Source organism: Sceloporus occidentalis, unplaced genomic scaffold (assembly GCF_023333645.1).
Source record: "Sceloporus occidentalis isolate IW3139 unplaced genomic scaffold, rSceOcc1.0.p SCAF_101, whole genome shotgun sequence".
Classification (NCBI taxonomy): domain Eukaryota; kingdom Metazoa; phylum Chordata; class Lepidosauria; order Squamata; family Phrynosomatidae; genus Sceloporus; species Sceloporus occidentalis.
This window is the reverse complement of record NW_028317081.1, coordinates 1,151,037-1,165,116: the sequence shown is the minus strand read 5'-3', so window position 1 is coordinate 1,165,116 and position 14,080 is coordinate 1,151,037. Positions and strand designations below refer to the sequence as shown.

At 41.7% G+C, this 14,080-nt stretch overlaps 1 protein-coding gene across 1 annotated transcript in view; it reads right to left on the bottom strand.

Annotated features, from left to right (window-relative positions):
* Positions 1-506: 506 nt before the first annotated feature.
* The window catches only part of LOC149283774 (WD repeat-containing protein 70-like), a 106,670-nt gene continuing 93,096 nt past the window's right edge, over positions 507-14,080 (bottom strand). Inside the window, exons 15-17 of the mRNA XM_089497275.1 lie at positions 12,422-12,538; positions 8,116-8,278; positions 507-594 (exon numbers count right to left, since the gene is read on the bottom strand). Coding sequence (XP_089353401.1) covers positions 507-594; positions 8,116-8,278; positions 12,422-12,538 — 368 coding nt within the window. The remainder of the gene's footprint in view (positions 595-8,115; positions 8,279-12,421; positions 12,539-14,080) is intronic.

Here is a 14,080-nt window from a genome sequence, read left to right as displayed (position 1 = left end):
AGGCGGGTTCTCTGCAGGGAGATTGCCTCATTTGCCCAGGAAGAATCAGAGCCGCTCACGTGAGCGCACCATACACTTCAACGTAGGAAGTACTATCCCGCCCTCCGCTCGGCAAGGTGCACTCGTTTCTGGGCAGTATAGTACGTTGTACCGTCGTAAAGTGGTTAATGGCCCATCATGAAGATTATGTAGCGACTAAAGGTGTTGGCTAGCGACATTCAAAATTAAATATGTCCTGGGGGAAAAACAGCTGACATGGCAACCCTATCTCTGCCTGAAAATATGCAAAATGGAAGCAGTAAAGAAGGAAATTGCAAAGAAGGATTACAGTTTTTTAACTTTATTTTTATTAAAAATAACTCCTTTAGAAACAGTATGCAAAAATATTACTCTACACGATGGGAGGACGATACTGAAGGAACTGATGCGGAAATCTTCTCACTGCTTTCCCTGTTCCAGAGTAAGGACCGTGAATCACAGGCGCTAAACTCTCACGCTTCCTGAGCTCAGATCTTTCGCTTCTTCCACTCGGGCTCGTTGTCTGGTTCGTCTTCTTCGGAATCAACCTCGGCAAAGACTGCGTTGGGCTGCGTCCTGCAACATACGAGAGCGATTGGGAAAATGAGACTGGGAGACAGCTTTTATAACCGTGCACATGAGAGACACGCCGCTTCACACCACGAAATAATCAGAAAGCGCTAAAAGGAGCTATTTTCCAATAGGAGAATAGAGGAAACGTGTTATTTACCATATTTACTTATATATCTATATATACTTATTTATACTTTACCATATTTACTTATATATGTATACTTATATATATTTTACCATATTTAAATACTTACTCATCCTGGTAAACCATGGAAAAGCAGAAACTAAATCAACTTATATACTTATTTAACTGTAACTGTTCATCAGAGGAATTTAGAGCTTTAGAAATATTTAAAAAGGCTAATTTAACAAATGGAACTGGTAAAAGTAACACATCTAAACTACTTCATGAACTTAAATTCTCGCCCTTCTCTCGATCCACCCTTTAAAGGGTTCCTGAACCAGTCAACATCCAACAACATGGCAATAACTTTATGGAGAGGAATAATTGTGCAGTTCCTGTGAAATAAGATGGGCTACACACCTACGCACACATTCTTCAATCAATCTTAACTTTTTGTCCTTAGGATATGCATGATTATTCCTCCCCATTAAGAAGTAAGATCCCATAGACACTATTGTCTAAGTTTACTTGGTCCACAGAATTGTAAAATGCTGGAAGTAGTTGGGAAACATTTTGAAACCCTATGCAGAGTGATTACAGTCGATAAAAGTGTGATACCAGGAGCTGAGTATCCTATGGGGGGGGGGGGAGCATCAGTATTACCCCAGCTGACACGGGAACCACTCGTTTCATATAAATGTCATTGTTCACAGCATCGCACACCAGTAGGTTTGGCCACTTCCATGGCACGTAACAAGCATATCCACATTTATGGAAAGAAACAAATGTAAAATCAGTCGTGGGCTTCGTTCAATGGATATCCACCGCATTTTTGGAATAACATAGTGGATTTCCATTGTAGTAAACTTCAGAATCACACACAGTCCTCACAGGGATCTTTGGCACGGTGAAAATAAACGTCCGAGTAGCTGAAATTCCCACAGAAATACTAAATACCACTCAGCCTGGAAAGAAATACCCCCGACAAAAGAAAGGAAAGAACAACCGCGGATATCGGGGATTGAACTATTAACGCGTTAGACAATTAAATCAAGAATGCAGAAAATATCTGAAAATCTGTTCAGTTTCCAGGTCGATGGGACTCCGGAAAAATATTTTTTTCACGTCTATTTTGAATCGGGACGGAAAAAAGAAGAAGAAAAAAACAAAAAAAAAAACAGCTGTGGAATTCCTCAAGAAAATATGTGATTGAAATAATAGCTGCAGTAAAATTGATTTAATGATAAAAATGTACTCTAAAAGGAAAAGACCCCTTTAAACAACTGCTAAAAAGAAAAAAAAATTCTAAAAGTATCATATCAAGTGTTTTCACAGACACATTCCTCGTATTCACTCAGCCGGCACTGTTCATTCGGCTTGGAATGAAATTGGCGAAGGGCGTGAATGAGATTAAGAATGATACTTATTCCAAAGGTGATCAGAACATACACGGCGTGGGCTTTGAATGGATCCGGCCAACTATCACCCAGAAGGGGAAAATACAAATCTGATACCTTGGTCTTCAACAGCATGAACAGAGACCAAGAAAACCCAGGGAAAAAGAATAAAAACTGTCCAAAAAGATATAAATATTAATATATTCATATTACATATATTTTAAATGATCTGGGCAGTCTATGCCCAACAAAATTTCCATTAGATAGACAATTCCTGCAACAAAAACCTGACAAATACCTTGCCAAATAAAGAATTTGGTTGCCATAAGGGCAGCAGGGCTGATTTTGTATATAATCTGATAATTGCGGCAAAGCATTTTTTCATGAATGTATACAGTAAATGCATTTATATACAGTAAATTAATATACGGTATATAGTACATGTGCAGCCAAAGAAAAAGAAAAGCCGGTCAAAATAATGCATCATTAATAGGGCTGAAACAACGAATCGATAAAATCGATAATAATCGATAACGGAAATCGTTGTCGACGATTTCCGTTATCGATTAATCGAGTGATCGATTCGTTGTTGGAGCACTCGGCTCCTTTTACTTACCTCCGCGAGCGTTCCCCGCTTCCGCTACACGCGCCTTCTTTTAGTTGCGGTTCGCTCTGTGCGAGTGGCTCCGTTCGCACAGAGCGATTCGCGGGGGTGGGGGTGGGGTTTCAGGGGATGCAGGGGATGCAGGGCAGAGTGGGGGTGGGGGGGAAGGCCAGGGTAGGAGACTGAGTGCAGGGCAGGGTGGGGGTGGGGATGCAGGGCAGGGTGTGAGTGTGGGGGCAGGGCAGGAGACTGGGTGCAGGGCAGAGTGGGGGTGGGGGTGCAGGGCAGAGTTGGAGACTGGGTGCAGGGCAGAGTGTGAGTGTGGGTGCACAGCAGAGTGGGTGCAGGGTGTGAGTGTGGGGGCAGAGCAGAATGTGGGGGCAGGGCTGGGTGCAGGGCAGAGTTGGAGACTGGGTGCAGGGGCACAGTGCAAAGTGCCAGGGCTGGGTGCAAAGTGCCAGGGCTGGGTGCAAAGTGCCAGGGCTGGGTGCAAAGTGCCAGGGCTGGGTGCAAAGTGCCGGGTGCAAAGTGCTGGGTGCAAAGTGCCAGGGCTGGGTGCAAAGTGCCAGGGCTGGGTGCAAAGTGCCAGGGCTGGGTGCAAAGTTCTGGGTGCAAAGTGCCAGGGCTGGGTGCAAAGTGCTGGGTGCAAAGTGCCAGGGCTGGGTGCAAAGTGCCGGGTGCAAAGTGCTGGGTGCAAAGTGCCAGGGCTGGGTGCAAAGTGCCAGGGCTGGGTGCAAAGTGCTGGGTGCAAAGTGCCAGGGCTGGGTGCAAAGTGCCGGGTGCAAAGTGCCAGGGGTGGGGCAAAGTGCTGGGTGCAAAGTGCCAGGGCTGGGTGCAAAGTGCCGGGTGCAAAGTGCTGGGTGCAAAGTTTCTTTAACAGTAATAGTCCACCTCTTTTCAGAATGTTTGGGGTTATTTTGTTTCATAAATATTGTGTTTGGGTTTTTGTACTTTGAAAATATTGTTTTTTTATTACATCATAACAAAATAAGAATGTTAATGTAAATTTTAAGTTGTTTTTTTAACATCCAGTTCATTAAATTATTTTAAATAAACAAAAAATTTGCATTTTGTTTTTTTTATCCGATTAATCGATTAATCGAAAAAATAATCGGCCAACTAATCGATTATTAAAATAATCGTTAGTTGCAGCCCTAATCATTAAAGAAACCTGGTGAGTAGTATTCTTCATTTATCATAATCCCTAAGATCGCTAAATTCATACAGCATTGTTAATGCCCCGTAGGAATGATTCACTTTAACTGCTGGGATGATATTTTGCCAGAATTTCACAGAAAAATTAAGAAGGGACCAATTAATGAAGTTTGGATAAACCTGGGCAAGCAGAGAGACGGTCTATTGTTACATGAGATAGAGACAAAGAAGACACTTTGATCTACGGGTTCCTTGAAGCATTCCAGATTCTGATGTCAAACATACGGCAAGCAACGGTGTTGGCTTCGCAGCGCTTCCCGCAGGCGATTATACAAAAGGTAATATTAGAGCCGAGACGTCCTCCTTGGGTCCTACTAACCGTATAGAGTTACGTTTCTGACACCTGTACTGCTACGGCCATGAAATATTGAAGAGGCGGCTAGTTTACAAGGCTCGCCATGCCAAACCAGGGCCGACTGCATTACCTTTTTTGTTAAAGGGACGCCCCAACACCCCCCATCAACAAACAACGCAATTAAAATGAAGCTCCAGAGATGCAACACACCTTATTCACTATCTGCGTCTGGTGGCAGTTTTGGCTGAATTGATGGGGGCGCTTGCCACGCAGCGATGTCTTTAGACCCCCTGGATATCTAAAGCGAGTCAGCGCTGGAGTATACTGCGCATGGGCAACCAGGAGATGTGTGTGAAAGCATCTCCTAAAGCCAAGCCAAGGGTGGGTTAACATTAACTGTGCAAATTTATGGCGGGGATTCTAATGAACCAAACCGTGCATCTGCAGAATAAAAATACTCATTTAAAGGGGACCGAGCAGTCGTCTGCATTAAAGTGCATATAACGGCTGGACTGTCGCTTTACGAGACATCACTATGGGGTCACCTTGAAGCAGACGGATTGTATACACAAAGCATTTACACATCTGTGTAGGTGACCGAAGCCAAGCGATGCAGCCACACTCAGGCATGCTAAACATGCGAGTACGCTCACTCGGATGACACATTAACCCTTCTTAGGCTGGGAAAGCTGTAACGCATTAACGTTTGTTTGGAGATATGGCTATGCGATGCTGATTATGTAAACGCTTCGTTGGAAACGTGCATATGATTTAGTTCGCATCGGCCTGGCCTTGTACATGACCTGAAACAGCCTTGGTGAGTGGTGGTTCTCATTACAGCCGTCACAACGTATCATTCAACAAAGTTTTACTGATACGAACCGCGGTACATGCGCGTGCCGAGAGGCCTCTGCTCCATGTGGCATGGAACTATGTTCTGTAACTGGGAGCTGTGGATGTAACGGCTCCAGCATTACTGAGTTCATTCCGTAAGACTGCCCGTAGCGCGTGCCTTTGGTGTTATGGCCAGCGGAAATGTTTCAGGGATATTTGCTTTTAAAGATAATGTATCCAATTTGCCGCAGCAAAGCTGATCCGTGACAAAAGATGGCAGAACTAGCATAAGAAGTTCCTATCCGGATCCGTATCTCACTCTGTCCTCGCTAAGGATCAGCTTACATTAAGGACTGATCTTAACAAATGCCGAGAAATAACTCATTGGGGAGAAATAATTGTGCAGATCTTTACATGGGATAATACTTTTAGTATACAGTTACAATTTATTTGCGGAATATAAGAGATTGGTAAAAAAATAAAGTGGAAACTGTAAGGGGCAAAAATTTAAGGCACTCATCCGGGTGATCTACTGGTGTTTTGGAAAATGCAGAACTTAATTGGCTTTTTGGGCCTTAATCTGAGTTGGGTTATGACAATTTCAGAATTTAATAAACTTTCAGAACCTTCCAGGGTGTTGTAGTTACGATAATTGACTCTTACAGAGCAGGAGGAGGCTATCTAAACCCCCCACTGCCCAAAACATCATCACCAAATGGAAGGAAAGTCTAGAGAAGATCTGGGAAAATGTCCCATAGAAGCCCTCGCAGGCTGCTCGGGACGCAGAGTAAAACCGCAAAGAACCTGTAGGAAGCCGGTACCGGTCCGCAGCGCAGCGCTGCCGGCATAAATATCCGCTGCATAAAAGCATCGGAAGGAAACCATACCTGGGATCTCATCACAAAAGTCAACATCTGACACACCGAACACAAAACGTGGATAAGACAAACGCTGCGATCTGATAAGAGTTCAAAAGATATAAAACACACAGACAGACGGACGGACAATACGAGACAGGGGAACTTAATCCGTTCACAAAAATGAAGGACACCCATCAAAAAAAACTTATTATAAAGACTAAAGACGCAGCTTAAGAGTGAATACTGGATGGAAAATAATAATCAAGAAGAACCCAAACAGGTGCTTTGTAACACAGAAGCCACCATCTGTGACCAGTGACCAGTGACCACGATTACAGGGAAAATTAGATATCTATCCCCATCCCCCCCCATGTTGAATGTGTTATTATTATATTTAATTTATTAAGCGCCAACAAATTACGCAGAAATGTACAATTTAATTGGGGCAGTTAATACCGTATTTGCTCGATTATAAGATGACCCCCCAAAATCTGAATATTAACTTAGGAAAAAAAGAAAAAGCCTGAATATAAGACATGTTAATTCATGTAAACTATTTTTTTAAATAAAAGCTATGATTGAGAAAAATATTTGTTTTGTTTTTATTTCCTTGTATTTTCCAACCTGTCCCCCAGTTACGCACATCTGCCCCCAGGCTTGCCACACCAATATGGCACTGTGGCCCATGATATGCCTTTTAACCCTCTATATGCCACTGTGCCCCATGGTATGCCTTTTGACCCCCTATGTGCCACTATATCCCATTCTGGCATTTAGGGGGTTAAAATGCATATTATGGGGCAGAGTGGCATATAGGGAGGTATAAGGCATTCCAGGAGGCAGAGTGGCATTAAGGGAGTTAAAAGGCATTGTATAGAGCACTCTGCCTCCAGAAATGCCTTATACCCCTATATGCCACTCTGGCATTTAGGGGGTTAAAAGGCATATTATGGGGCAGAGTGGCATATAGGGAGGTATAAGGCATTTCAGGAGGCAGAGTGCTCTATTAAATGCCCCCTTAACGCCACTCTGCCTCCTGAAATGCCTTATACCTCCCTATATGCCACTCTACCCCATAATATGCCTTTTAACCCCCTAAGTGCCAGAGTGGCATATAGGGGTATAAGGCATTCCAGAAATGCCCTATGCCCCCATTTAACACACACACACACACACACACACACACTGTATTGCCGGGGCAGCGGGTTGACGGTGGAGGAGTTGGCAGCGGGGGTTTGTCTGCGTCCGTCGCACATACCTTCCCCGGCTGTCAGAGATCAGAGTTCCCCGCACCGGTGCGGGGAACTCTGATCTCTGACAGTCGGGGAAGGTATGCGCGACGGACGCAGACAACCCCCGCTGCTAGCCACACCTCCTTCCGGCTGCAGCGGACGTTGTCTACGCGGATCGCGTAGACGTCAACCCGCTGCCCCGGCAATACAGCAGGAAGCACCGGTAAGTGTGTGTGTGTGTGTGTGTGGGGGGGGGAGACAGGAGGATCCAGGTCCCCTGCAGCGGTGCGGGGGATCTGGATCTTAGTCTCATAATCAGACCTCTATTTGAGGTCTGATTAGAAGACGACCCCGATTAGAAGACGAGGGATATTTTTCAGAGCATTTGCTCTGAAAAAAACCTCGTCTTATAATCGAGCAAATACGGTACATAAGTAACAAATATACATTAATACATACAGACACATCAGGAGTTGAGAACCCGGCCCGTAAGCTGCCATCTTGCCTTATTGAACTTTTATGCAAAGTTTGTGGCAGGAATGGTGGGCTTTTGAGGGTCCCACCTGTGACACCTGTTACAATGTAAGGGGAGTATAGCGCTACCACTAAAGTCAGTGCGAGGAGCTGCGATCAGCTGCAATGTTCAGTGAGCAGGCGGTGGAAATGCAAAAAGGGACCCCATTAAGCATTTTACAGAAAGCTATGGCTGGAGAGCTCCTTAAACATGCGGCGATATATTAAAAATAGTGCTGCCAAGTTGAGCAAGTTGAGAGGAGCCCCGGTGTGACACCTGCTGAGGCACAACCTGGAAGTATAAACACTTTTTTATATATATATATATATATATATATATATATATATATATATATATGTCCAGAGATATGACACTTGCTGCGTGAACACTCACATGTTATTGGTGAGAACATACGAGCAGGCTAGTAGCCGTACTCAAGACACACTTACTTGGAATATGCTGGAGCGACCCAGTAAGGGTTTTCTTCTGCTTCTTTGGCGTGGCGTAGAATGGCTTCACGTGGGTTACTGTCATCTGTCTTGTCCAGAGCAATGTTCTTCACGATGAAGGACGACAAGGTGCCTCCATGAGTGCCCACGCGCCCACCACGACCTATACAAAGGATGAAACAATAAATTAGATAAAATGTCATTGCTATGTAGAAAACAACACAACATGCAACAGTTATTACATATTTCCAAATAAAGAACGGTAAACCCTACAGCGGGCTGCGAATTTGATCTATTAAAACTTGGTTTTTGGCTGTGAACTTAATAAACCAAGACTCAGTTCAGCCTAACTGAATCCTAAAACCCTTTCCACAAACAATTATTTAATCATGGAAAATTCTGCATATCATTTTTTTTTCTGGGAATGCTTAATTGTCATGTGACCGAATAAGCAGGCGCTGATAGGCTGATCTCATAGAAACTGGGGAAAAAAAACACATTTTAATGGTCTCTGTGCTGTTTTTGTGATTAACTCTTCAGAGATATAATATAATATAACATCAGATCTGCTAAGATTCAATGGCTTAACATACTGGAGAGCTCAGCTGGGTGGAACAGCACCTTTAACAACAGTCAGGTGCAGGGTGTTTAATATACCTTTAGACACCTGTATGTTTTCTCTGAGGACGTAAGATGTGGTTAGTAATATCGCTTTATTTTCCTTGGCGTTCAGCCACGACATGATGAGCGGTGGAGTCAGACTCCAGGGGTCTCCAACCTCCGCATGAATCACAGCAGCCCACTGACTATTCATAGACTTGTAATCGCAGACATCTCTATTAAGACACTCTTTTGTACACTCGCTTCCTCCATGACACATCGGCGCTTAGTATCCAAAGCTATGCCTTTCAATATCCAGTTTCAGATCTGTTTTGGTAGCACGAGGACTTTCGACAGAACCATGCGTAGCGGTTACAGCTGAATTGCAGAATTCCGTTTTCTATAACCACAAATGTCAAGGAGTCTTAAAATGACCAAGACCAAGTAGTTTTTTCGTCTCCATAAAGATTTATGTGGAGTTGGGTATAAAAAATGTGAAGTGGGAAACCTAAATTCAAGCATTCTTTTTTATATATATATATATATATATATATATATATATATATATATATATATATATATATATATATATATATATATAATCTGAAAGAATGTGTAAACAGCAAAGTATGAGATAATACTGAAGAAAAAAAAATGTTAAGTTGGGTAACGAACTAGTTTAAGATAACTCATCTTATTTTTACTTCCAAGCGTTTTTCTGTCCTTTTTTGGCTGCATTGATTTATTTTATACTTGGATGATAACACAGAAATAAATAAAAAACCCCTGCACATCTCTGCAAGCATAATGTATAGAGGTTTTTACATGTTTAGGTGACGTTTAGTAATTAGGCACAGAACGACAATAGATAATTAGATGATGAAAACTGAATAGTTAATAGTAATTTTAAAAAAATGCACCTGAATTTACAGAACTAAAATCTATAGTATTCCTACATTTCACGTTTTTGTAAAGAGGTTTAGAACAAATCGTAAAAAAAATGCGATTTAATGGCTTGTGAAAGGAAATTAGTATTGCAGCCTAACGGAGAACGGACATTTATTAAAACTACCTCCAACTTAAGTTCTTTTTTATGGAAATGTGGTAATCCTGGTTGACACTTTACTTGGAATCGTGAAGTTGTTTCTACAAGTTTGCGGACATTTCCCGTAAAAATTACGATTTTTTTCCATAAATGCGCTGCATCTATGCTAAAGTATTAACTGGATACGGACAGAATTGGTATAAGCAAATGTCTTGCTCAAACAGCGAATGTATGGAAATAGCACAGAAATGAGTACCTGAAATTGCACGCGGGAATTTGTAAGTCAAAGAGAGCGGAGTTTACATTTTATTTGCAACCCTGCCTGGAAAACAACATTAATTTTGTAAACAATACGACTTGGAGAAATGGAAGAAAAAAAATTGGGTGTAAAAATAAAAATAAAAAAATCTCTATACCTTGAGAAGAAATAAGCCAGAGTGACTTGTAAAACAATGGAAAAAATGTCTAAAGACCAAGTTAATATAAACAGGGTATAGTGTAGCTATATATTACAAAGTCACGTAAAAGGTTCAATCCATGTGAAAGAATTTAAACCCAAAGCAGAAAAGGATAAGGTTAAAAAGAATAATTGGAAGTGGAAAGTAGCGTCTATATGAGGACATGGCTGTCCCTATACGCAAATGCGTGGACGTACACAGTTTCAGGGTTGTTTAAAGTGACTCCATCATCGAAACAAGAACTATCTTCAAATAAGAGACCTCTGATTACAACTCTTAAACTCTCTGGATCGGGGGGGGGGGCCCAAATTCCAATATGGGCTGAATTTACTAATCGTCATAAAGAAAAACGTTTTTTTGACATAGTCCATGTATGTTTTCCGACTAGGACACAAAACCCTCTTTTGCATATAAAGTTCTAACTACATTTCATGGAATCCAGGACTTGATAATCTCCAGGAGCCAGCAAGACACAGCTTTGAAAGATGCTACTTCTGGTTCTCTCCTGAATTCTCCAAGCAGTTATTATCTGCCTGTCATTAATACCACAGATAATCATCTTACAGGTAAAAACGCTCGGTACCGCTTGTCCTACCTACAGACCGTGGCCACGGAAACACTTAGACGGGATTACTATTTTTAGGACCGTATTGGCCTCCATTCTATCTGCATCCATATGTCTTCAATCTACGCACTGTTGAAAGCCAATACAAGAGCCAGTATTGTCCATTCCCAAATGCCACTGTTTGTGACCTCCTCCCCGTGCCATGCTTTAGGCAACATTATAACACAAGGACTCATTGTGCTGGTGTGGTTTTTGTGGGATTCTTCAACAGCTAAAAACAAGATGATCGTAGAATGAACAAAGTCAGAGAGAAGGCTTCCAACTCGCAGCCTCTGTCCCACCATCAAACAGGCATGAAAAGCCACATAGAGGTCCTTGTTTCATAATGACCATGACAATACCTTTAACTCGGCAAATCCGAGCTTGTTGTGGGCTGTCAGGCTCTAGAAACACATCAATCAACGGGGCAAAATTGAAGCAATTCTGGTGCTTATCATTACTGAGCAACCACTTTCTTCCTCAACATAAAATGATCTTAAAACCCCAGGAAGATGTAACCTGCTTTCAAAACGGTTTCATGTGATTGTTATGTATTAGAAATGATTTCTAGATTCTTTCATTCTCCATAGTTAATGGGGGGAAAAAAGAGCTTAATAACTTTTTGTTAATTACCGTTCAGACTGCCAATGCTAATGTACTCAGTTAAAAAAGCTTACCAATGTTCTCGTGTTGCGTTGGGGTGAACTGCTAAATAACAGAATGATTGCCCCAAGTAAGTATTAAGGATGGGGGTAAAGAAGACAGCATTACACACGTTAAAGAGATCCAAAATATCAGGCAGCAGTTGCGCAATCATCAGGAACACTATGTTTAAAGGGTCACTCATATTTGTTTTTTTTTACACATATGACATTTTAATAACCCCATATCACACTGGCTTTTCCTCTGCAACTCCATGGAGTCAAATCTACTTAATCTCTGCCCAAGAATCACAATAATGCAGTCTATGCACTAGCTTAGTTGTAAGGTCCATTAGTTAAATCTTTTTTTACTACCGATATTAAAAAAAAGGATTTTTTTTGATAAATTTTTTCAGTGCTAGAAAGATCTGGAACAAGATGGACATTCCTGGGAGAATAAGTCAAGTGGAAATTATTTATGTTGATAAATGTCAAGTAATGCACTTGGTACATAAAGTGATTTCACGTCAGGGACTACATAGAAAGATGGAATTTTGGTGTTCTTAATGGTAGGCCTCCCCTACTAGTACTCTGGAGAACCCAGGAGAGAGAGATTCCGTGCAAAAACGGAAGTAGTGGAAAATTAATGATAAAACATGATCAGGAAAGACTATATATATTTGCATGTATAACCGGGAGGGACAATGAAACAGTATATGATACGAGAATTTGAAAAACACAGTTATGCATATTTAAAGGAGGAGTAAATGTTAGGAGGAGTCAGAGGCTTAGTTTTTCTCAGAGGTAGTTGATAAGTGGAACAGCCTTCCAGCAGAAAACATGCAGAGCATCCTCAGGCTGAGTTCCCATTGGTTTCACGTTGATTCAAATGGGGGCTTGTGGGGAACCTGTGACAGCGACTAAATTGAGGATTTTCCATAATGTTAAAAGTACTTACCAGGCCCTGCTACTGGTGGCTCGGGTTTATGAGATTTTAAAGGGTCCAATCGGTCCTTTTCAAGCTGTTTCCTTGTACTTCTCTGTCTTGGCTCTCTGAACATTGGGAGAGCGTGAGCTACAGGAGAGAGGAGAAAAAAATTGTTACAATTGGAAACACTCGATTCATCTTTAATTCTGAAAATAGAACTTTTCCAGGAATGTTTCCAGACATCAGCGCACCATCAATGAAGCCTAACGTACATCTACCTACTGTCAGAAACGCATTCCGCCAAACCGAAAAGAAACAAAGCGAAGAAACTGGCCCAACACCATTACTCAGTAGGGATTCCCCCGTATCTAACCCTGGTAAAAACTCCAAAAGCTGCAAATGAACACTGAGTTACTGACCCAAAATGGAATGAAACCTCCCTGCCAAATCCAAACACCGGGATTTCAATCGTAACGCTAAAGAAGCACAGATGCACCATCTCCAGGGGTAGCCAAAAGCAATAGTCACATTGTACACAGCTTCCCATAATATGTCGGAGCCACTAGACACGGCTGGGGTATTCTGAGGGTGAGGTTCATGCAAAAAGCATTCATCACAAATGGAGTCTTCTGGCAATGTCCTCATTGAGGGTATGATTAGCCATAGGCTACTGGGGGGGGTGGCTCATGGGCCAAAAAATTTCCACTCTTACCATAACACTGCAACAGCTCCAGATTCCCCTTTTTAACCCGACATTCAATGAACTTAACTGAAAGTCAGTTAACCTGCAGCCAGAGACCTTCTATCTACAGGACACCCCAAGGGTTTATAAAAATAATGGTTTTTCTATTACTATAATTGTTTTATAGATCCTGGATCTAGCTTATTTTTCCTCATTCTTTCTTAGTTTGACGATACTTATTGACAAAAGCTGCATGATTATTTATTGTCTTCCCGGCGCTGAAATAACCTCCTTACTCCTCATTCCTCCTTCTAAGGCTACAAGGAGAGGGATAACCAAACAAGTCCCATCGTGAAGACAGTTACAGACAGACGTGACGTACTTCCAAAGCATACTGGTTATTTGATCGTGCCGCAATGTAGGTTTATTGAACATTCTACTGTAATGTGAAAGGCATCGAAGACACCTAAAAAGCTCAACATTCTAGAACTAACCTAGAATTGGCTGTCAAATTCCAGCTGCCCAGGGGTGCAACCAAACAGGCTTTTGTGATAAAAAGTTAACTGTTTTTAGCCCCAAAATATATCCGATCCAGGGCCGGTCACGGCTTCCGTGATACTTTATATGTTCGTTATGTGCGAAACTTTTCATTCAATCTAAAAAGCTGATTAATCTTCTCTATAAAGTTCCTTGGATTTAAATACAATTCAGTTTCCATTTAGTGGTTGTTTATGTAGTTAGCTGCAACAATTCCAAACATTTTGTGCTTTAAACACGTCCAAGGAACTGAAATGCTTCTGGATTCCATTTAATTTCCATGTTAAATAAGAAAACCATCAACAACACGGTTTTAATTTACAATACACAGACAACTGCAAAAACGAGTGCATCTAAATATTTAAATTATAAAATCGGTCTAGATTCATCTTAATTTACTATTTTTAAAATGTTTTCCAGATTTATCTCTCTCTGAGAATAATAATTAGATGATTTCTATTGGAAATAAG